The 24,402-nt window shown below is 28.3% G+C and overlaps 2 protein-coding genes across 16 annotated transcripts; both read left to right on the forward strand.

Annotated features, from left to right (window-relative positions):
- Positions 1-589: 589 nt before the first annotated feature.
- Positions 590-18,332, forward strand: LOC114186721 (KS1 protein-like). 12 transcript variants are annotated; one of them, XM_028074698.1, is made up of 13 exons: positions 590-677; positions 939-1,090; positions 1,222-1,260; positions 1,636-1,677; positions 4,618-4,659; positions 7,777-7,818; positions 10,527-10,562; positions 15,856-15,891; positions 16,500-16,893; positions 17,714-17,764; positions 17,845-17,892; positions 17,978-18,018; positions 18,130-18,332. In XM_028074698.1, the coding sequence occupies exons 1-12, from the start codon at positions 631-633 to the stop codon at positions 17,997-17,999; spliced, it is 951 nt and encodes a 316-aa protein (XP_027930499.1). In that variant the 5' UTR covers positions 590-630; the 3' UTR covers positions 18,000-18,018; positions 18,130-18,332. The 12 variants fall into 12 exon arrangements, with proteins under 12 accessions (XP_027930499.1, XP_027930501.1, XP_027930502.1 ...); XM_028074699.1 differs by lacking the exon at positions 590-677 and adding an exon at positions 746-836; XM_028074705.1 differs by lacking the exon at positions 590-677 and adding an exon at positions 753-866.
- Positions 18,333-21,933: 3,601 nt separating this feature from the next.
- Positions 21,934-24,067, forward strand: LOC114187500 (protein TIC 40, chloroplastic-like). 4 transcript variants are annotated; one of them, XM_028075763.1, is made up of 4 exons: positions 21,934-22,201; positions 23,336-23,442; positions 23,621-23,678; positions 23,782-24,067. In XM_028075763.1, exons 1-4 carry the CDS (start codon positions 22,187-22,189, stop codon positions 23,881-23,883), a joined length of 282 nt encoding a protein of 93 aa, XP_027931564.1. In that variant the 5' UTR covers positions 21,934-22,186; the 3' UTR covers positions 23,884-24,067. The 4 variants fall into 4 exon arrangements, with proteins under 4 accessions (XP_027931564.1, XP_027931563.1, XP_027931562.1 ...); XM_028075762.1 differs by having other exon boundaries at positions 21,934-22,189; positions 23,331-23,442; XM_028075761.1 differs by having other exon boundaries at positions 21,935-22,201; positions 23,331-23,442; positions 23,624-23,678.
- The last annotated feature ends 335 nt before the right edge of the window (positions 24,068-24,402 follow it).

Consider the following 24,402-nt stretch of genomic DNA (forward strand, 5'->3'; position numbering starts at 1 on the left):
ATTTTCGGACAGACTTTATCTTATTGAGTGAAATTTGTTTGAGTTTCACTAATCAGTGAAAACAGAGAAGGAACTGTATTGGTGGATTACGAACATATGAAATATCTTCTTTTTTTTTCAAAAGTATTATTAAATGTTCTGAAAAATAGAACTTCTCTTTATTCCAAACTCCTTGTTTTATTCTCAAATTTATAACCACCATACATTTGTATTTTTGAATTTTGCCATGTCACTCTGATCACTAAATGGTATGACATCAGTGTTACACGGCAGCCAAATAGAAATTGATATCGCTAATAATATCAAAATACAAATAATTATTTAAGTTTGACATATAGTTTTGATCCATAAAAATATGATTTTTATTGATCCTAATTTATAAAAAATATTATTTTGAAGAAATACTAAAATTATAGTTGTTATTGATCAGTTGAAATGATTTCATGTGAGTTTTAAGGCAATCATTATAATTAGTATGATAACCGTTTTATAATTAAGTTAATAAAAGGAAAATTAATTAGCGTTGAAAAGGGAATCATATTAGTTGGATAGAATTTGGCTAACTACATGCAGCAGATAAGGTTCAACACAGAAACAACATTAGTTAGTTGTTAGCTTATTTTCTAAGCAATGAATGAAGCGACAATATTCCATATCCTGCATAGTTTGAGTGTAACGTAATTATTGATTCTTACTGTATCAATAGTTGAAAGTTATCTGTTAGTGATTGATAAAGCAGAGAGAAGAATAGTGGGTGGTGCATATATTCTTCAATCAATAACTGGGTTCTATTCTTGAAAGAAGATGAAGATACTAAACCTGAACAGACACATGGTGTAGTAGTAGTAGTTGATTCGGTTATCCAAGTATTTATTAGTAGCTTGGTTGGTTCCCATTCCCAACCCAAAGCTAAGAAAATTAACACTGCTTTTCTGCAGAAACAAGAGGATGTTGCGTTTGAGGAGAAAAAGTGTTGAAAAACGAAACTCTCGTGGTGATATAGTGAGGAAAGAAGAAGTGGTTACGCTCACCAAAAAATTCCATGCTTCAAACAAAGCACAAGAGAAAATACCAGACTGGAAACCCACAAGTAAAGTTTTTTTCTTTTTTCTTTTGTCGACAATCGATAGATGTTACAACTTCTCTCTCATCCTTTCTCTGAAACCTCACTAAACCAACTTTATTTTTATAAATTATTAACCTCTCTTCCCTTCTTTCTAGCTACTGGACGACCTTATGAGTTCCTGCCACCATATCAAGGTATATATATTATAATCATTGTCTCTTTCATCTCATCATAAATTTCAATCCACTTTTGTATTGTTAACTTTGCATGGTTACATGTTTAAACATTACCATTATATTCTTTTTGTTTTGTCAGAAAATGAATCTGACTCATTTGGACGTAACAATAATTTTCACCTTACTGTTATGCTTTCCTCACCATATTATTAGTTAAAATTCCTTAGAATATGTTTTCAAGTAAAGAAAATATAGATAAGTTCTTCCAAAATAAAAATCACACTCAAGATTAGATTATGTAATTTTAAATTCATGATTTGGTTGAACTAAAGCATCAAATTGTTGACTTGTTCAACCAAAGTTCTTACAAATATTCTTCTTTTATGAACGTAGGTGTTCTCTTATCGAATCCTCATAGACAATTCCCTCCTCAAGGTATGTTAGTTCATACTTTTGTTACATGTCATAAACATATTAGTTTCATTTTCTTTTCTACTTCGGAACACGTGATTAAGCGAGGAAAATATCAAATTCTCGATATGGAACACTTTTAGCCAAAACACATAAAACATAACATAATATAAGACCTATACATAAAATAAATTATTTTAAGGATATTACATAAACATATATAAACATATATATATATATATATATATATATATATATATATATATATAAAGATGTCAAAAGTAAAATTTTCAGTGTCATCACACACCAACGATAAAAGCATTGTAGACTATTAAAAATAAATTTCTAGCATAAGATAATAATGTAGAAAATAAATTAAATATTGATTGACGTCTTTCAAACTAGTTATATTAAATACGACCTATCAAAGACTAACAATTGATCCAATCAAAGACCTGAATATACAAATGAACACATGAATATAGTAAGATCATTTCAACTCATACCACACATCTACACATGTTGATGTGTGTAAAAATTCTTCCTTTGTTTTTCATTATCTTAGTCTACGTGATCATTTACATATCATCTCAAATATGTGATCACAAATTTATATAGGTTTCATCATTCTTATATAAATTTTAAATCATCACTCCATATCATACATATGTATCTCACCTGAATGAAAATTCATCGCATCTCATAAATCAAAATTAATTTTCCATTGCATTAATGTAACATTCAAAAATAATATAGGTTTAAACCATCTATTGGTCCTTGTTTCTATCCAAATCTCAATTTAATCCTTAGATTTTGACTCGTCTCAATTAGATTCAACGGAAAACTAAATCAACACCGATATTCAACTCCACTTCTACTTTATAATCCACAAAAATAGATAACCTCATGCATCAATAGCCTTCATGCATCTCCATAATTCACAATTATGCAAACCTACATAACCCAATTTCTCAAACCCCTAAACCCTTTTCTTTCCCCTCTCGTCAAACCCACTGCAGCGCCATAGCCACCACCACATTCTCCTTCATGCGCCTCCACCCTCCCTCATTGCATCGACGCTTCCACCTGCCCCTTCGCCCCCTCTTCTGTGTGAGAAATTACAGGGAAGCCAGAAGAGTATGATTTAATTAATGGCATTATTGATAATGGAAAACTAGGATTAGTTGCACCAATTGAAGATGCAACACCACCACCAAAACCTCAATTTTGATCTCTTCCCTTCAAATTTTGAAATTCGAAAATTCGAAGTTTGGTGCAAAGTTTAACAAAACAATGGGGGTTTAAAAGTGTGCAGTGTGTAATGGTTGCTTCATGTTGTTTGACACACAATCGTATTTGGGACCCAGGTTTGAGAGGATGTTTTCCTTTGAAATATGGATGTGGGGATAGCGAATGAATATGAATTTGAGTGGATTTGAAAGTGAAGTTTGTGTTGTTTCATTTAAAAGATTTAGAGGTGGAAATGAATGGATTTGAAAGTAAATTTTGTGAAAGTTTACTAATTTGAATAATATGATAGATGAAAAGAAAGTTTAATATATTAAAATTTAAAATATAATATTACTATTTCATCCTTATAGTTGAAATTAATATATTATTATTATTTATATTTTTTATTGTTATTATTATTATTATTAGCATTAATATTATTATTATTATTACCATAATTATTATGATTATTATAATTATCATTATTTTCATTATTATCATTATCACTTACAAAAATACAAGCGTTGTCGTGTTGTCGCACATGTGTGTTTACATTTTTTTTTTATAGAAATTTGAATTAAGATCAATAAGAAATATTAATTAATTTTTAAAATAGTTGTTAAATTTAAAATTAAAAAAATAAAATATGTTTTTAAAATAACGGTTAAAGACAAAAAAAAATAGAAAACAATGGTTAAAGGTAAATTATTTATAAAATAATTCATTTTTAAAATAACAATTAAGGGTAAAATTGGAATAACAAAATATGGACACAAAAAATGTATCATCTTTATATATTGTTATAAATTATCATTATTATTATTATTATTATTATTATTATTATTATTATTATTATTATTATTATTATTATCATTATTATTACTATTATCGAAAATACAGACGCAACAGCGCTTATGTGTTGCATTTTTTTAATTTTAATAAAAATTTGAGTTAAGATCAATAATATTTACTTTCAGAATATATATAAATAACTTTTCAAATAGTTGTTAAATAAAATAAGTTAAAAACAAAAAGAGGTTTATAGAATAACAGTCGAAGGTAAATTATTTATAAAATAATTAATTTTTAAAATAATAAATAAAATTATAAAATAAAATATGTATATAAAAGAGGTTTTTAAAATAATTGTTAAAGACAAAGGAGGTTTTTAAAATATCTATTAAAGACAAAAGAAGTTGTTAGGATACTTGTTACAGATTAAATATTTAGAAAATAATTAATTTTTAAGATAATAATCAAGGGTAAAATTGAAAAAATGAAATGTCGACATAAAGAGGAAATCCTTTATATACTGTTATACATTATTATTAAATTTTGGTATCTTAATATATGTGATTTAGACTATCTATGAAATTATGAGATCTTTATTACACCACAATATATGCACTTAATACTCAAATTAAATAATAATTTAATATCATTCAAATATATTATCACAAGTCCTATGTCTTTCATAATCTTGATAACATTTTTGTAATACATAAATTTCATCAATCTCATTAAATATTGGAATATAATATAACTTGTTTAAATAAAACCATGAATCAATTATATGTAGAAATTAATATATAACTTATATTTATAAAAGATCACATTTAATAAGTTAAAAGAGAGGACAAGAAACATTAAATCAAGTAAGTTAGCCGAATAATATCATTTGTATTTTAATATTTATTTTTGCATGATAGTGTGTTTTTTTTCCCCTGATTGTAGGGTATGATTTCGTCGAGAGGATGAACCATAATTCAAGACAAGGTACTAATCTTACAATGAAATATCATTTTTTTTTTAATTTTCAAAAATCAGAAATTTAAAGTACACTTACCATATTTAATTATCATTTAAAAAATAGTATCATTATAAAATAATATTTTCTGAGAATAACATTTTTTATCAAGTTTTTCATAAAAACAACTGTATGAAGAGATGATAATATATTTTTATTTAATTAAAACAATAGTTTATTAAAATACCTCGTTATTATTATTAAATAATTTAGTATGATAGTAAATTAAATCTCTTAAGACAAATTACATTAATACTTAATATTTAGGAAATTTGTGTACACTAAGCAAAATGTGGAGAGATGTCAATTTGGTCAACTTTACAGGACTTGGCTCTAGTCCATGTTGATTGAAGAAAAAAAAGTCCGCAAAGTCAAAAAGTTCCCTATTAAAGAAGTCCACAAGACTAAAACTCTCACAAAAATCTTGTGGGTCAAGGCCAGTCTCGATAGTTGAGTCGAGTTGACCCGTCCATGTCGTCGGCTCGAACTCGCTCGTCTCGGTCAACTCGTCTTGACCTTCGGCATGAGCTGGCCCATTTAGGTTGTCGACCTAGGCCAACCTATCTTGGCTATCAACTCGAAAGGGCCCTGATGATTGTTTCACAACAACCATTTTCCAGCAAATGTACTACTACGTAGTAGTATCAACAAGTATCGTATCCACAAGGATTTAACAAGTATTTTGGTCATTTGATTTTTGGATTTTTGGTTTTGATAAAGAGTGCAAGTAAAAATAGATAGTAGTAATTAGACAAATTGAGTGGAGTAGAGGCTATAAATTGATTTCATCTCATCTTCTACTACATGACAACAATCTTGTTTACTTACCATGCAAATCATTCGATGCCCTGGAGTACTCTTTCTATGTAGATCTAGGTTCATCCTTGAATCACTATAATCTAAGGACTTCAAACCCAATATGATTCCTCAACTCCTGGTAGAATGAATCCTTGCTGTAATGTGCAAGACTCATTGAATGAATCACTGCCATGTGCAAGACCCTTCCATCCAGCATCCCCTATCGCTATTTAAATAAACACTAGTACAAGTATGATGATTTGAATGGACCTCAGTTTGAGACCAATTTCTCAACTCAATCTAAACCAGTTAAATAGATTAGTGATCAAGTCATCATTAAACATAAATCAAACCACAAACAATTGAATGAAAGCACAGGTAAATACCCAAGAAGCAAAAGTATATAGAATCATAATTGATTACATCAAACCTATACACAAGGGAGTTCAACTACTCATAGAATATTACAATGTAATTCTAGTAGCATCTACACATAAGATTTACGCTAAGCGCATTTCCCTCGTGCCTCACATACTCTATTCTATCCTACTGCTATATCTTTTAACCTTCACTCAATGCTTATAATGAGAACCAAAGATCTTTATTTATAGAAATTTTTGGGCAGTGCTCAACCCAACTTTTGGCGCTCAGCCATGCACCACTAAGTGCTAAGCACATTATGTTGTGGCTCAGTCATGCCCTGCCTTAAGTGTTGAGCACATTCTTTTGTGACTCAACCATGCACTCACATTCTCTTGTGGCTCATTCATGCACCGCCTTAAGTGTTGAGCACCATTTTGTTGTGGTTCAGCTCCAAAAGACATATTCTGGATCCTTCCTTGAATGTCTTACTAGAGCTCAGCCGTGAATTTTGATGCTCATCTACATCATTTTTAATTCTTCGAGAAATTGCTGTAAAATCATCAAAAATTCATTAATTTCTTATTTTTCTTCTTGCTAAAATGGATTGTTTACTTGTAAAATATGATCAATTAAAGCATGATAAGTGTCAAGTTTATGTGGAAATTATATGTATTCTAGACACTTACCAAACATGTATAGGTCGTCGGCTCAACCCGTTTAGGCTGTCAGCCCAAGTCGATCTGTCTAGATTGTCGGCCCGGGAAGGCTTGTATGGATCGTTGGCCCGGGCTAGTTTGTCTTGGTCATCGACCCGGGCTGGATTGTCTAAGTCGTCGGACTAGGCTAGCTAATCTTGGTTGATAGCCCAGGTCGACCCTTCTAGGTCTTTTGTAGGAAGGACCCATGTCAATTGTGGGCCTAGGCCAGTCCATCGAGGTGGTCTTCCTAAGTCGGCCCATCTCGGTCATCAACCCAGGTTGGCTCTTTTAAGTCGTTGGCTCGGGCTGGCCTGTCTAGGTTGTCGGCCCGTGTTAGCCCTTCTAGGTCATCAGTCCGGGTTGGCCCATCTTAGTCGTCGACCTGGGTCGACCCATCTATGTCGTCGACTCCCCTAGGCCGTCAATCCTGGCAAGCCTGTCTAGGTCATTGGCCTTTGGCCGACTCGTCTAGGTCGTCAGCATGGCTGACCTTTCTCTATTGTCATCCTGGGTTTGGCCCATCAAGGTCGTTGGTTCGGGTACGCCCGTCTAGTTCGTCTATCCAGGTAGGTTTGTCTTGGCCACTACAAGAAAAACCTTAAATAATGACCAAATTTAGTGACCAAAATTAATTAGTCACTATAGTCACCAATTTAGATACTAATTTATAGAGTCCAAATTATTGGTAATTAAAATAATTTCAAAAGATTATAATTAGTCTCTTAATTGGTAACCAAAATAGTTTATATTATGAATTGGTCTCTAAATTGATCGCTAACATTAGCTACCTATTTTTGTTACCAAAGGAATTTATATTATAATCATTAACTCTTTCATCTCATCATAAATTTCAATCCACTTTTGTCGATTATGGTTAACTTTGCAAGGTTACATGTTTAAATATTACCATTATATTCTTTTTGTTTTGTCAGAAAATGAATCTGACTCATTTGGATGTAACAATAATTTTCACCTTACTATTATGCTTTCCTCACCATTCTTATTCATTAATTTTGTTTTATCAGAAAAGTAATCTGACACATTATTACTAGTTAAAATTCCTTAGAATATGTTTTCAAGTAAAGAAAATATAGATAAGTTCTTTCAAAATAAAAATCACACTCAAGATTATGTAATTTTAAATACATGATTTGGGTGAACTCAAGCATCAAATTGTTAACTTGTTCAACCAAAGTTCTTACAAATATTCTTCTTTTATGAACGTAGGTGTTCTCTTGTCGAACCTTCCTAGACAATTCCCTCCTCAAGGTATGTTAGTTCATACTTCTGTTACGTGTCATAAACATATTAGTTTCATTTTCCACTTCGGAACACATGATTGAGTGGGGAAAGTATCAAATTCTCGTTATGTAACACTCTTAACCAAAAGATAAAACATATAACATAATATAAGACCTATACATAACATAAATTATTTTAAGGATATTACATAAACAGACACAAAATATAAATATATATAAAGATGTCAAAAATAAAATTTTCAGTTTCTTTTAGTGTCATCACACATAGACGATAAAATTTTCAGTTTCTTTTAGTGTCATCACACACAGACGATAAAAGCATTGTAGACTATTAAAAATAAATTTCTAGCATAAGATCATAATATAGAAAAAAAAAAATTTCGTTAGCAATTGATGAACAATACAATTTCAATCATTGACAAACATTCAACAAATTAAATATTGATTGACGTCTTTCAAAAGACTCATATTAAATACGACCTATCAAGGACTAACAATTAACCCAATCTAAGACGTGAATATACAAGTGAACACAAGAATAAAGTAAGATCATTTCAACCCATATACCACGCACTACACATGTTGATGTGTGTAAAACTCTCCCTTTTTTTTCACTATCTTAGTCTATGTGACTTAGATCATTTACATATCATCTCAGATATGTGATCACAAATTTATATAGGTTTCATCAATCTTATATAAATTTTAAATCATCACTCCATATCATACATATGTATCTCACCTCAATGAAAATTCATCACATCTCATAAATCAAAATTAATTTTACATTGCATTAATGTAACATTCAAAAATAATATAGGTTTAAACCATCTATTGGTCCATGTTTTGATCTGAATCTCAATTTGATTCTTAGATTTTGACTCGTCTCGATTGGGTCCCTATTTTTGAAAATGTTAGGTCCTTTCCGTTAGTACTGTGCTAACAGTGTTAAATATGTGTGACATGTCAGTTTGTGATTTTTTCTAATTTTTTTATATTTTTTTTTAGTTTAGAAAAAAATGTCACATGTCAAATCAGTATTGTGCCACATGGTAATTGTAGTCACATGTCATTGTCAACGCCACATTGTTGACTTAATCTCAGTATGGTCTCTATATTTGTTATTTTAGTTCCAATTTAGTTTCTATATTTGTCCTTAACTTAATTTCAATTTAGTCCTATTTTTTGTTAAAATGAATCAATTTCGTCCTTTTCTAAATTAATAACAAAGTTAATTTTTATATAAATGTTATACTAGAATGGGATTAAACTTGATACTTTTTTATAAATATTATACTGATATTTCTGAAATTATTTTTAAACTAAGTATGTTTAAAAGCATTTTTAGAAATGAAGGTAAACTAATATTAGCATTTAAAATCATTTAAGAAGTTATTTTTTAAGAGTTCATAAAGTACTTTCTCGCTCATAACAGCCAGTGTTATCATGGTTATGGTGGCACCACGACGGAAACCAATGGCAGTTTTGCAACCTGCCACAACAACAAGGCAATGGCGAATCGAGCTTCTCATTGCGGCATTGCGGCCACTTTTTTTATAACAACTGGCGGGAGCTGAATGAGTGTGGCGAAAAATACAAGGCAGCGGCATGGAGAAGTAAGAAACAAAACAGCGTGGAGAAGAAACCCTATACATGAAGGGTAGCGACACATGGGAAGGAAAAGAAACTCTAAATGGAAGGCTATCGTGTTATTTTTGTCTTCTGTTGGGTATAAAACCCAACTAATACATACTTAAAAATTGGGCCTGGTCCAATAAAAGCATTCAACTTAATACTTGAACCTAATACACACTGCCACCGCCACCAACTGCCCTCGTCGTCAACCACTACCGTTGTCAACCGCCCTCATTGTTGGTCACCGCCGCCATCCATCCGCTACAAATTGCATTACTTTTTTTTAAGTTACTTTTGTCAAATACCACATACATTTTTTAATTTTTTTTCTTCCACTTCTATATTTTTGAAAAAATGTACCTATTTTCTACGATAATAATGTCCAATAATCACGACTATTCAAGATCATCCAAATAATATACCTATTTTGCATTACAATTATATTTTTGCGGTATCCGCAAAAAATTAAAATTAAGATTTAATTTATATTTTATGAAGTTATATTTAATTAAAATTAAAATTTATTTTATATTTTATTATATTAAATTTAATTAAAATTAAAATTTAATTTAATTTATATTCTATTTTTATTTAAATTTATTTTTAAAAATTTATAAAATATATTTTTATAAATATTTGTGGATATTTTTTAAAGAGATATCTACTATATAAGAGTGAATTTTTTTATTACGGTAGGATTACGAATAGGCATTATTTGCATCTGACCCTCTTATCATCCTAATCAGCTTAATGTAACTTATTCATGGTCATAAAATTTAAAATTTTTACCCATTTATGTATATTTACTTTAAAATTATACCATTTTGATAATAAAAAAAAAACTTTTGACATATAAAATTCGTTATGAATTTGTCTATTATTTTATCTTTTAAATTTTGTTACTACTTTAAAATTGAATCAACTATTAATAATTATATACTACCTAGAAGATAACAATTGGATAATTTCAAATTTAGGGGGGGAATACATTTCTTTAAAGTATATTTTAATTACTTGATCTAAAATTATATGTAGTTATATACGCATTAGTTACTATTTTTTTTTTCTTACTTATTGCAGGGCGTCAATTGGAGTACATCAATGAACAAGACCTAGGTACTAATCTTACTAACAACATATACATGAGATTAGTCCAGTAGTTAGTGTATATTAATAATAAAATAAAATATCCTTTAATTAATATTACAATAAAATAAGTCGATTTAAAGTTTTAAACAATACACACACATACAAATACCACATATTATATATTCAAGTATTTATATTATAACATCCAAAAATTAACCTATCATTTATATAATAAATCCATTAAAAGAGGTTTTACAATATTTATAGTAATACACTAAACACATATAAATATACAAATATTTATACAAACATAATTAAATTGAAAGAAAAATTTTATTCACTTCCCATATTGTACATATACCTATATTTGCTCGCGTAGTACATTCATCGCAGTTTATAAAATAAACAGTACATGTGTAAGAATAATTTATTGAAAATAAAATTATCAACATAATGAAATATACATATAAAAAGAGACATTTTAAGTAATCAAGCCACAACACTTCAAACACATTCAAAATTCAAATACAAGAACCACAACCACATAGACCACACATATATTATAACATTTTATATTCATCATGTATTAAAATTTTCAAAAACATAAAACTTACAAAAACATATATACACATCTAGGGATGGCAAGGGTGGAGTCATGCACATATAGTTTCTATCTGCAACTTGATCCGCAACAAAAAAATTCACTTGTTATCCGTCTTGTTACTTGTGTGAGTAACCGTTTAAAATATATCCACAGATTTTTTAAAACTCGAAGATACTCGTGGATATCCGCGAATATTTAAAAAATATATATTTTATAAATTTTTAAAATGAAATTTAAACAAAATTACAAAAAAAAATGAAATAAAATATAAATTAAATTTTAATTAAATTTAAACTAATAAAATATGAATTAAATTTTAATTTTAATTAAATTTAACTTAATAAAATATAAATTAATTTTAATTTAATTTTTTGCGGGTAACGGATGTCTGCAGGTACATATAGTGTGATATTCGTGCACCCAACCCGTTTAGAAACAAGTATTAAAATATTTGTTATCTGCGGATAATAAATGTTTGCGGATACCAACTATCTGCTGTGAATTTTATCCACGGATATCCACGAACACAAATATTTTTGTCATCCACATATATATATATATATATATATATATATATATATATATATATATATATATATATATATATATATATATATATATATATTACCTACAAAATCCATATCTCTGTTGCTATGCACCACCATCTATATTATTATCTGCTTTCATATAACACATAATCATAGAAAAAATAACACACAAAAGACAGGACACGAGATAAGCTAACATAAAGAAAAACGAATATATAATATTACAACAACATATATCCACCAAACTATCACATAGTTCATAATACACACATAGACAAATGATCGGCATGCTTTCCATCATAATAATCATTATTTACTTTTGGAAGATTAAAAGTATTGAATGAGACTTCAGAAATTTTACACATGTCATATGAATCACCATAAAATTTTGGCATGCACCTTGCACACGGGTTCTACCAACTCATGGGACTAAGTATGCTCATATGATAAAGTAAATTCCTATATCAATTGGAAGACATGATCATTTTTAATATAAAGTTAAATATGTTTTTTATTTCTTAAATTTCAATGAAAATTTGACGTTTCAAATGCATGGATTAAGTCATTTTAACCAAATTTTATTAAATTTATTTGACGTTTCAAATGCATCTCTCAGCTAACATTAAAACAACTTGAATGTTATTATGAAACTGTTTGAAACGCCAAGTAAACTTAACCAAATTCGGCTGGTCAAAAGGACTAAATCCATACATTTATAGAGTTGAGAGACTAGATTGGATCAAAGTTTCAAAGAGGATTATTAACGATTTTCACTTAAAGTTAAAGGATCAAAAACATATTTAACCCTTTAATATATATAAATACCTCTTCTCCATACCCTAGGAACCTCTTTCAACTCTCACTACTTAGTATTCTCCTACATGAGCACAATAACTTATAGAGTCATGATATATAATATCATAAGAAAACTATTTTTATATTTTTAAAACTAAGAAAATATTATATTTTTGACGTTTTTAGGTTTTAGAATTTTTAACGCTTTTGAGGTTTTATATTTTTGACGATTCATGTTGCTTATAGTATATATAGTGCAAACAACTAAACATGATACTCTTACAAATCATACCATGAACAAATCATACCCTGAACGAAGATAATACAAAATATACATTGATATTGTAGAATGATGCATGAGTTTTATTAAGAAGAAAATATATTTATTTTATAAAATAAAGTACCAAATATAAGATGATGTGTGCATGATTATTATTTTTGGGATATGAGATTATAAGTGGGGTAACAAAAACATCTAAAAAGTAATACCGAAAATAATATTTTATTATTTTTCATTTTAAATTTTATTTCACTTGCGCCGCTACACTTGTGACCACCATTCACGCCTTTTACACCGAACGACGGAGAGCATCAGAAACCAAACTCATGACATAAGCACTAGTAGCAGCGGATGGTGATAGTCACGAGAACACTAGATCCTTACACATACCATCTAATACATTCATCTTACACATATACTATCCTTCTTCTAGGCACATTTCTCTTATACTTCTACACTTAGGTTTTTTTTCTTCAAATCCTTACCCATATCATCCTATATTTGTGATTACAAATTCTCATAAACCAAATTTATATTTAAAAACATTTGAAAACTTATTGTTTTAGTTCATAAAATACTCTCTCACTCAACTAGAATTGAAATCATTAAATGAGTTAAACATTTTCTGAAATTCGCTCAACCAGAATTCTATTATCTCAACCAAAGGTTTCAGCACAACAAGTGAAATTTCATTCTCCTAACAAAACTTTTGCTCTACTAGCGATTTATCTTCTTTGAGCTATGATATTTTTTATAAAACTAACTTTCTCGAGCAAACCAAAATATTAAGGCTGTATTCTTTTGAGAGGAAGGATTAGAAGCAGAGAGAGAAGAACAAATGAGAAAGATTAGAGCATAAAATTGATGTTGTTCTTTTTAAAGAATATGGATGTAATTTTAGAGTAGATTAGAGAGAGAAATTCGTGAAAGTTTATGATTGAATTAAGTGATGTGACATATTAAAAAAAATTAATAGATAAAAAATGAGATTACCAAAATATCTGTAATGTTAAAAATAATATAAAAGACTATATAAATCATTTAGAATAATTTATTTAATTTCTATTAATTGTATGAAATAATAAAAAAATATTTATAAAAAAATGAATAATAAAATTTATTTGATATCAAATTAAATTTGACATTTATCAATTTAATGTTTACATAAAAAATAATTTATTTACATATTATATATATATATATATATATATATATATTGTTTTTAAGTCGTATAAATTTTTTTGTTTATTTGATATGAACATATTTTTTAATTTGATTATGTTTGTTAATAATATAGGTAATAGTTTTTAATAAATTTGTTTTCTTTTCTTCAAATTTTTTAGAATTATATATTGTTTATATATTTTTAACTTTTAGATTTTTAGATGTTTATTAATAATAAAATTTTTATTTATTTTTATTAATAAATTAAAACTCAAATTACATATATTTATTTGTTAAAAAATTAAAATTGGTAAATATTAATAAATTAAGTTATCTAAAAATTTTAAAGTAAATAATATTTTTACATGTAGAAAAATTTATATAAAAATTGAAAGACAAGAATAAATTAAAATCATTTTTTTTACTATTTCATTAAATGATTAACAAATAATTGAAAACAAAATTTTATTGGAGAATTTATTAATAATAAATATAACGAGGATAAGAGGTATTTTTTTATCCATTACCTTCTAACCTCTTTAACAATAGTGGGATGAAATTTTTTAGCAATCCCTCTATTCCATCGCGGCAATTCCCTTGCATCATCCCAAAAAAAATAAGGTGATCACCTTTTATGTCTTCTTTTCTAATCCTCTTGAACAGAAGATCCACCCAAAAAAACAAGACCTAAAAGTCTTATTTAAAAGCTCGCTCAACGAAAAAAGAATTCATACTTAATTGTCAAAATTGAATTTTTCTTAGAAAATATATGACTCTTCCAATGAATTTGTATAATTCAAAACTCCAAAAAGACATATTTAATCATCAAATTGACTCAGACTTGATTTTAATTTTATTTCTTATGCCAAAATTAATATATGGTTCAAAATAACATCATACCGAAACAATTTGACTCAAATGATCTAAATTTAAACTATCCAAAATATTCAAGATAGTACAAACAAGTTAAACATATCAATTTCAATCAACTCATTAACGTTTATTTGTCATATCACTTATACAACTACATAATTTATCCTAGAGTACTGTTAGAATTAATTTAGCTTTTCTTACCTTTGACTTTCGAAAAAATGTTCTAGCTCAAGTATAAATTTACTCAAAATCTAGGGTTTTGGAACAAGGTATACAAATATAAAAAAAAATGTTACAAATAATAAGAAAATGTTACAAATATAAAATCTAGGGATTTCTTAATTGACTTTATTAAGATTGATGAGAAAATAATAAGAAAAAAAAATCTTTAGAGCAAATGGAAACTTGTGTTGCTTAGAAATCAAATCAAACAAAAATGTTTCTAAACTCATCAATTACAACAATAGCGGTCAGATTTTGAATAAAATGAGATGCAAAGAAAAAACCTAAAAAAAGGAGAGAAATACTAGAAAGAAAGAAAAAGAAAAAGAGAAGTGGAGGACAACAATAACATTACATCTAAAAGAATATATAACTAATTTAAAATGTTACAAATACATTAAAATTTAAAATGTAAATATTTCACATACAATAAAATAACAAGTTGCATTAAAATCAATATTTTTAATTATATAAAATCACTTGGTCAACACTAACTTTGTCACTCTTTATTTTTTTATATTGTGGAACAAAATTAAATAAGAAAATAGAGAGGAAGATATAAACAAGTTATGCACCGTATCATAAACATTTAGTACTATATTTAACTGTGATTATATATGGTTAAGGGTAAATGGCAATTAGGTGACTGCACGTTTGATAAGAACAATCGAGCTCGTTTATCATTCTTAATTGAATCAACTGAATTAACATATATATTATCAATAAGTTACCCTAAATCCTTATGAATTCCCCTCTTTCATTTACTTGTGATTTAATATTTTTTCATATAAATTAATTACAAATCATATGCCGTTTATTTTTTCTGATTTGTAGGGTATCTCTTTTCCGAGCTTCCCCAGAGACAACAAGGTACTACTTTTACAATGAAAAATCCCGGTTTAATTAATGTTACAAAAAATATTTTAAATCCAAAGTTTAGACATATGCATAAATATATGAAATAAGTATACAACATGCACGTACATTTTTATTTATATATATATAATTGGTCTCTTGACTCCAGCTGATATTTTTAATCTCTTTTATTAATCCAACTTGTCCAATTCAGTTCTAAACTATATCACCAGAAGCTAATTTAAACAATTTTATATGTTTATCTCAAATTTTCTTCAGTCACATAGTGTTTCAAACTAATATATCATACTAATATTCAACACAAATAAATCATCACTATTATACACATTTTATCACATATTTCATCCATAGCAAAATATCACAAGATATCAAAATTAATAACAAAAAATATATAGTTTTCCTTACTTGCAATGTATATCTTAAAAACAATAATTACAATTAGAAACCTAAAGCTTTGAAAGAAGGATGGCAAAATTGTTATGCACGTTAGGGTTTTTACTATATTTTTTTAACATGTTTAAGATCAGTAATTAAAGTTTAATTCCTTGAATTATTAATTGTTTAAGCTCAATAGTTTATTGGTTATTATGATATTTGAACAGGTGGCTTTTCTAAGACAAATGCAAAGAATTTTGAGGCGAAGGTTTCAAATGCAGAGGATAGTGATGCTGAAGATGTAGAGGGTAGTGATGCTGAAGATACAAATTCTGAGGAATGTGAAGTTGATGATACAAATTCTGAGAAGTCAGAAGACGATGATACAAATTCTGAGGAATCTCAAGATGAGAATTCAAATTACGAGGAATCTGAAACCGAAGAAATAAATTCTGAGGAATCTGAAGCTGAGGATATAAATTCTGAGGAATCTGAAGCTGAAGATATAAATTCTGAGGAATATGAAACCGAGGATATAAATTCTGAGGAATCTGAAGCTGAAGATATAAATTCTGAGGAATCATCAGAAGAATACGAGGATTCAGATAATGAGCCACCAAGGTTTGTTCACATGTTCACAACAACTTAACCAAATGAAAATCATAACTGTTGTTGAATAAGAAAAAACTAAGAAAGAGTTCATCATTAACAAGATACTGAAGCACCTCTTGAAAGAATTCTGCTATAGTGGTTATTTTTGTCATTGGCTTCTGTTATTCACAAAAAATAGCAATTGTAGGAGAAGAATATAAACAAAATAATCTTCCTTCATCATACGTGCAAATTTTCATATTAGTTGGTTTATGAAAACATAAATACAATGAATCCACAGATAAAAAAAATATAGTTTCCAATATCCCAAAATATCGAAAGCATAAGTGTATCTGAAAATCGTAGATAAATTTAGGTTTTTGGTGATCTTTCACCTGTAAAGCACCCTTAGTTTTCTCTTAATTTTTTCTTCTGATGGGAAGAAAAAGAAAAAACAGAATAATAATGGACGTGATCTCAGATGGGGATCATAACTCCTTTATGTAACTTCTAATAGTTACTTTTCTTGTAAAGGTAATATTCTTAATTTGTCCTCGTCATCAAATTAGAATATCATGGATATCTACACAATTAATATTTTGATGATATAATTATATATTCTTAGCTATAGATATAATTAACCCATTAACTAGATCAATTTATTAAATTAGTTAATAAAATATAACTAACACATTTAACTATTTATTATATATATATATATATATATAATCCAAATTTCTAACAATATTTGTATGCGATTTTCATTAATTGTGTCATACGGTTCATCATTTCTTCTTATATTTACAAATCAAAAAAAAAAAAACTATTGTCAACTTTTATATAAATGCAGACATCTCATGGATTTGAAGCCAGCAGAAAGGCGTAATTTGTCTACGGGGAGGTGTGTTATAAGGTTCATAATTTCTTCTTATCTTTATTAATGAAAAAAATCCCTAAGGTCAACTTTTTATATGAATGTAGGCATCACTTCACTATTGATCGAATGAGTAATAGGTCGATGATGGGGAGGTATGTTATAAGGTTCATCATATTTTCTTATCTTTTATCGATGAAAAAAATATATCCTTAAGGTCAACTTTTTATATGAATGTAGGAACTTCTGGTTTCAAGAATAAGTAAATTGTCTATGGGGAGGTAAAAATTATGTAAACTATGTACTCTAATGTGACTATTAGCAACAAAGTAGTGTAATTAACAATTGGCAATTGATTCTCTTTTCCTTTGTTGTTTTGATGTTACAAACAGAGACAGTACTCAAGAAACTACGCATGAATATTCATATGGTTATGGTCTAGCCAAGGAGAATTTCTCTTCATGTTAATATGTAGCCATAAAGTACAATCAATGGCACTAGCTTTATAATAAAATGTAAACTCAAGCTCCAGAACTTGGCAAGCTTATCCACATTCTCTTAAATAATTCAAGGTTTTATTGTTGTTAAATGTCAATAAAACCTCTGATTTGGATAGTAGTTCGTTATGTGGTACAATTAGATGTATGATTGTTTATTATCTTGAATAACTTTTGAGACATGCTGTTTGTTGGGTTTATGTATATATATTTTTATATAGGTTATAGTCATAGATAGATAGATTGTGATTTTATATATATATATATATATATATATATATATATATATATATATATATATATATATATATATATATATGACATTGGTTTTAATATATAAATTATTCAATATCATTTTTATCCCAAAACTTTAAGACAATGGTGTTATGGGTATTCAAGTATATGGTGACCAGTTAGTCATCCCGAACCATCGACTCTGATATCATTGTTGGGTTTATGTATATATATTTTCATATGGGTTATAGTCATAGAAAGATTGTGGTTCTAGATACATACGACATTGGTTTTATACATATAAGACATTTGACGCAATTTTTATCCAAAAACCTTAAGACAATGGTGTTGTAGGTCTTTATTCTTATATATTGTTTAACTTTGTCTATTTGATCTAATGTGAGACTTTAACTTACACGTGAACTATTCCCAACATCCTCAATAACCTTTTTTTTTTTGCCTTTATTTTGGCCCTGGTTTTTGTGTATCGGTTAAGTAAAAAATCATACATAAATTTATACTTGTGTGTCATCTAGCCTAAAGTGTTATAGATGTTAACAAAATGTTTTGCCCACGTTGTTCAAATATAATCCAATTATTGTCATTTTAAAAATTGCAACATATATATAGTATAAGTCCATGAATTAATACATAATAAATTAATTTATAAATAGGTTAAATTAGTCATTTACTTTCAATTCTTGTTGAAATAATTTAAGCATATCTTTTATTTTTAATTAAATTTCATTTTTAAAATTGATTCAATTATATATTTTCGTTAGTACTATATTACCAACATTGAAGACATGTAAGTTAATTCGAGTTTTTTTTAAAAAAAAAAAGTTTAAAGCTTTTTCGATTATTTTTTAAAGTTTTTAAGTTAGGTCAAAGAAAGATTATAACTATCATATTGTTCTTAATTACAACAAAATAGTAATTATCATCCTCATGTTTTGTCGTTACAAACAGGTTGCCATAGAAGATTAATTCATTGTTTTATTTACTGTCCAAGAAAGAGAGTTCTAAATTATAAAATAACTTTCGTTTTCTTTCGGGGCCTTTCGTATACAATGATAACATAGTCTCGATACACAACATCACGGTATTTAGCTGGTGATGACTGGTCACAAAAGGATCATGGTAATGATTATTCCTTTGCAATGCACATGTACTATGGTCTATAGTCGTGCCATACATTGCTCCCATAAACCCCTTTGGCCATGCTCAGTAAATCTAGATTAAAAAATAAATAAATATTTGCCCTAATCGCTACATGCAACTTCTTTATAAATGGCAACAATATACGATCAAAATTTCGGTTTGGTCAACTCAGTGAAATTTGATCGAATTTTGATAAATCAATTCGATTGATTCAGTTGGATATTGGTCGGAGTCAAAATTTGGTTGAAATTTGGTCGAGTTTGTGTACGTTGAAATTTGATTAAATTCAATCGAATCTATACATGATAAAATTTGATTGAAATTGGTTGAGTGGACTTAACTCATGAAGGTCGTCTCGAACCGATCCATACTAGAGTTCGAGACAGATGAAACTAGACTGTAAATTAAAATAGGTCAAACTAAACCTAAAATTTAATAATATATTTTAAAAATAATATATTTACATGTTTAAAAGAAAATTTTCATGAATTGACATTGATCCATATAATTTTTCTAAACTTTTTGGTCCTGTGAATTTTTTTAACAAAAACTTTTTAGTCCTCTAGACTTTTTTTTGACCCCCAACTCATCTGGTCATGACCAAAACTGTGGACAACCAGAATGACAATTCTATGCTTGAGTAGACACATCACACCATTTGACATGATTTAAATTAGTTTCTATAACTATAAATGACCAGTTTGAAACACTTGGACGTTGTAAATGTATCCAAATTCGTAAAAGAAAAACATTGCAAGAAAGCGAAACAATATTTATAAAATAAATTGTGAGAATTGGTGCTTTAAAAAAAAAAAAATGCTTATGATGGGACAACATTTCTTTAACACAAACACATTGACTTCGAGTAGAAAACGAAACTCAAATTAGCATACATACAGAAGTGAGAATATTAAGCTAGAGCTGAGGTAATATTGTCTAAAAAGATGTGAAAAATACTGACTTAAACCTTCAAATTAACTTACTTGTAAAAATGCATTGATTTTCTTTTTTCCCTCACCAAAAGAATATATCATTAGAATATATTGAATATAATGTAAAGGATATCTCAATCAGAAATATGAAAGTCCCAAATCTAGAGTAAAAAGTAATACCAATGACCTAAAACATTACAATTTCAGATTAATGATGTAGATGATATTACGGTACTGCTCATTTAAGATCTTAATAAGGTATTGGAGCAAGTTAATCATTAAAATATTATGAATAAATTGACATTTTCCTATACTATTAATTAATTTTATATATATTATTGTTCATTTGATATGATATACTGATATATTTAAGGGTTGATGAAATTGAAACCAACCTAAAATGGGAGCGCAAAGGGAACTTCTCAACCTAATTGGAAAACCGTGGTCTCTTATAAGATCATCTCCACCCTTGAAAAAGCTAAATATATTTTGGTTGATTTATTCTTTACGAAAAACCAACTACAATTAAAATTATATCAAGACTTCTTTTTCCTTAAAATATACGAAATTATTCAATTGTAAAATTAATCAAAATAAAAAACATAAATAAATACCTGCGGTCTGACATTAATGTCAACCGCACAGTACATATGTATGAATACTATAATATCAATATGATATTTGTACCCATTAATATTTAGATATAAAAAATATTTATATTCATTATCCACGTATATTCATACTCGTTATAGATTACTAGCGTAACACAGGCGCGATATGTTTATGCATTTTTTAAATATGCGTGATATTATAATGTTATTAAGTTAATATATATATTAAAATTATATTTATTAAAAATAAAGTGAAATATATCAAAACAAATAAAAGAATAATCATTGATAAATAAAGAAAAAGAGAAGAAGTTGAGACATTTGATTTTATTAAAAGTTTGTAAAAGTAACGGTCAATTTTTAAAAATTTAATAAATTGTTATATTTAAAGGATAAAATCGGTATTTTGAAAAGTGGACACAAAAAGGGGAATCCCCTTTATATATTGTTATAGTATTAAGTTAATATATATATTAAAATTATATTTATTAAAAATAAAGTGAAATATATCAAAACAAATAAAAGAATAATCATTGATAAATAAAGAAAAAAAAGAAGAAGTTGAGACATTTGATTTTATTAAAAGTTTGTAAAAGTAACGGTCAATTTTTAAAAATTTAATAAATTGTTATATTTAAAGGATAAAATCGGTATTTTGAAAAGTGGACACAAAAAGGGGAATCCCCTTTATATATTGTTATAGATATCTGCGAGATATTTTTACATATAAAAGTATTAATAAATAAATAAAATATTAACAAATATTCTGTACAAAAGCTCGTACCCAAAACCTCAAACCTTCATTCTGGGTTACATTGCTTGGAAGTGAGAAGAAGATGGAGAACCTTAACCTGGCCCTTGTGTCTTCCTCTAAACCTTTGATGTTGGGACGTGTTCTTGCAAGAGACGCCACTGACAGAGACGTTTTAAGAAGAAAGCCCTTCTCTCCTGGGAGGGTCTTCATTGCTCCTCACCGTTGCCGATACCGTGTTTCTGCGCTCTCTTCCTCCCATCATGGTCAGAAATCTGGTATTCAGTTCTTTCAACTTTTTGTCTAGTTTTCTTATTATCTTTCTATGTGAGCATTGGTGTGTTTGATGGGGGATTAGAATCTTTATTCTTGATGGGAAAAAGATTCACTGATATTGAAACCCTTTAGGTTTTCTGTTTCTTTCCCCCTAGGTTTTACGATAACTGATTTATCAGTTATCTAGGTTTTTAGTTTTTCTCCCTTTCTAAACCTATTTAAGATAGGTTTCTCGTTCCAGTTTGTAACTTCAGAAATTACTCTCAAATCAAGATAGAGAAGAGTTTACATACCTGTGTTTCTTCTTTCGTGCCTAAATCCCGTGCTCTGTTCTCGTTGTTCTGCCACTGCAGCCATGAGCTCTCCTCACGTGGCTGTGTTCCTCACAAACGGAAAGGCCCAGGTGCTTCATTAACTGAATCACTGGGTTTTGATAGAGTCCAATAAAATGAAATGTGTACTGTTGAAGTTGAATTGATAGGTCTGGTTATGCTTTTGCTGTGTTTGTTTTGCTTTTTGTTTCTTCCTCGGCAAGATAGAAACCGAATTGAACATGTTGGTTCTGTTGTTGGATTTGAGTCATACGAATACACTATGTTGACATTTGCAAGGGTTTAAGGGAGTGTTTTGGATATGCAGGTAATTGAGAAAGACAATTTTAGTGATACGACTCTTGTTTTGGAAGCCACTCTTTTAGAAAAGTTTAAATCCTCTCTTCTTTTTCTGGTTTAATTATGTTTTTAATTCATGAAATTATGTTTAAATAGTACAAACACATGAGCCCTAATTTATGATGAATCGATATATCATTCTATATATAATAATAGTTCACTCTATGTTTAAGAGTATTACTTCTACACTTAGAAGATAGTGTTCGTAGACAGACACAGATTGTGGATTTTGGAGTTTTGCTCAAGCTTATCTTGATAGCATTTTGAATTTGAATCCATGGTTGAAAAATTAATCTCATGTCTGTGTATTTTGAATCCATTTAAGTAATGTATATTTATATTGTCTATTGACTTCTATTCTCTTGTGATTAATGAGTGCTTGCTGTGCAAGTTGAATATCTCTATCAATATTTTTCACTCATCGCTTAAGACGTATAAGTAATGCATGTCAGTGAAACAGTGCAGGAGAAGCTGATAGTAAATCATTTTGCAAGTGTTTCTTCTTCAAAAACTCAAGAAACGACATCAATTGGAGTTAACCCACAATTATCACCACCTCCGTCCTCAACTATGTAATCATTTACTCTCTTTATCTTTTTCATATTACTTTTCTTTAAAATTGTTATCTCATGTTTTTAGGATGGGCGCTACTGAGGTGGTCGTGGTTGATGGATATTTTATTGATTTAAGTTTGCTGACATCTTTTGCATGTAAATTCACACTTGATTTATCTATTTACTATATTTCTAGAGGGTCACCGCTCTTTTGGATTGGTGTTGGTGTTGGGCTTTCTGCACTGTTTTCTGTGGTGAGAACTGAGAACCGTTGTCACAACTGTACATTACATGTATGATGTACTGATGACAGATTTACTTTTGCTGTATATATAATAAATCTTTGTGTTTTTGCAGTTATCTTCAAGATTAAAGGTGAATGTCACTCTATGCATTGATATAGATGGTTCATTATATGAGTTCGAGTATAACTCTGCAAGATGTAACAAAGTTGTCTAGTCATTGGTGAAAAGGCTATAATTTGGTGCATACTTTGAGTTCAACTGTAAATAAGGGTTTGTCTGTTAGAAATTTCACTAGCCATGGGCTGTTGCCTTTTTTGAGTTCTGCCCAAACGATGGTTCTCTAAAATACAGTCATTACAAGTGACACAAATTAATGACACATAAGTGAGTTTTTTTTTTTTTTTATATCTAACTTATTTGTGCATAATCCACATTCTTGGACAGTTTTTACCAATCAGATTCATATAAGCCCAAGATCTTACAAGTTTTGCATTGTGAGCAGATTTATAAATATATAAAAACAATAACTAAAACAAACTCCAATACATAATAAACTCTAAGCAATTCTCATTAAAGTTTGTAAATCTCTAAGAATTTAAACAAAGTTCCATATGATGATAAAAGTTCTGCGAACACTTAAAATCAAATAAATTTATTTAGTGTATCATCTACCCTAAAGTGTTATATATGTTAACAGAATGTTTGTCCACGTTGTGTGAATGTAATCCATTTA

Source organism: Vigna unguiculata, chromosome 6 (genome assembly GCF_004118075.2).
Source record: "Vigna unguiculata cultivar IT97K-499-35 chromosome 6, ASM411807v1, whole genome shotgun sequence".
Lineage (NCBI taxonomy): Eukaryota > Viridiplantae > Streptophyta > Magnoliopsida > Fabales > Fabaceae > Vigna > Vigna unguiculata.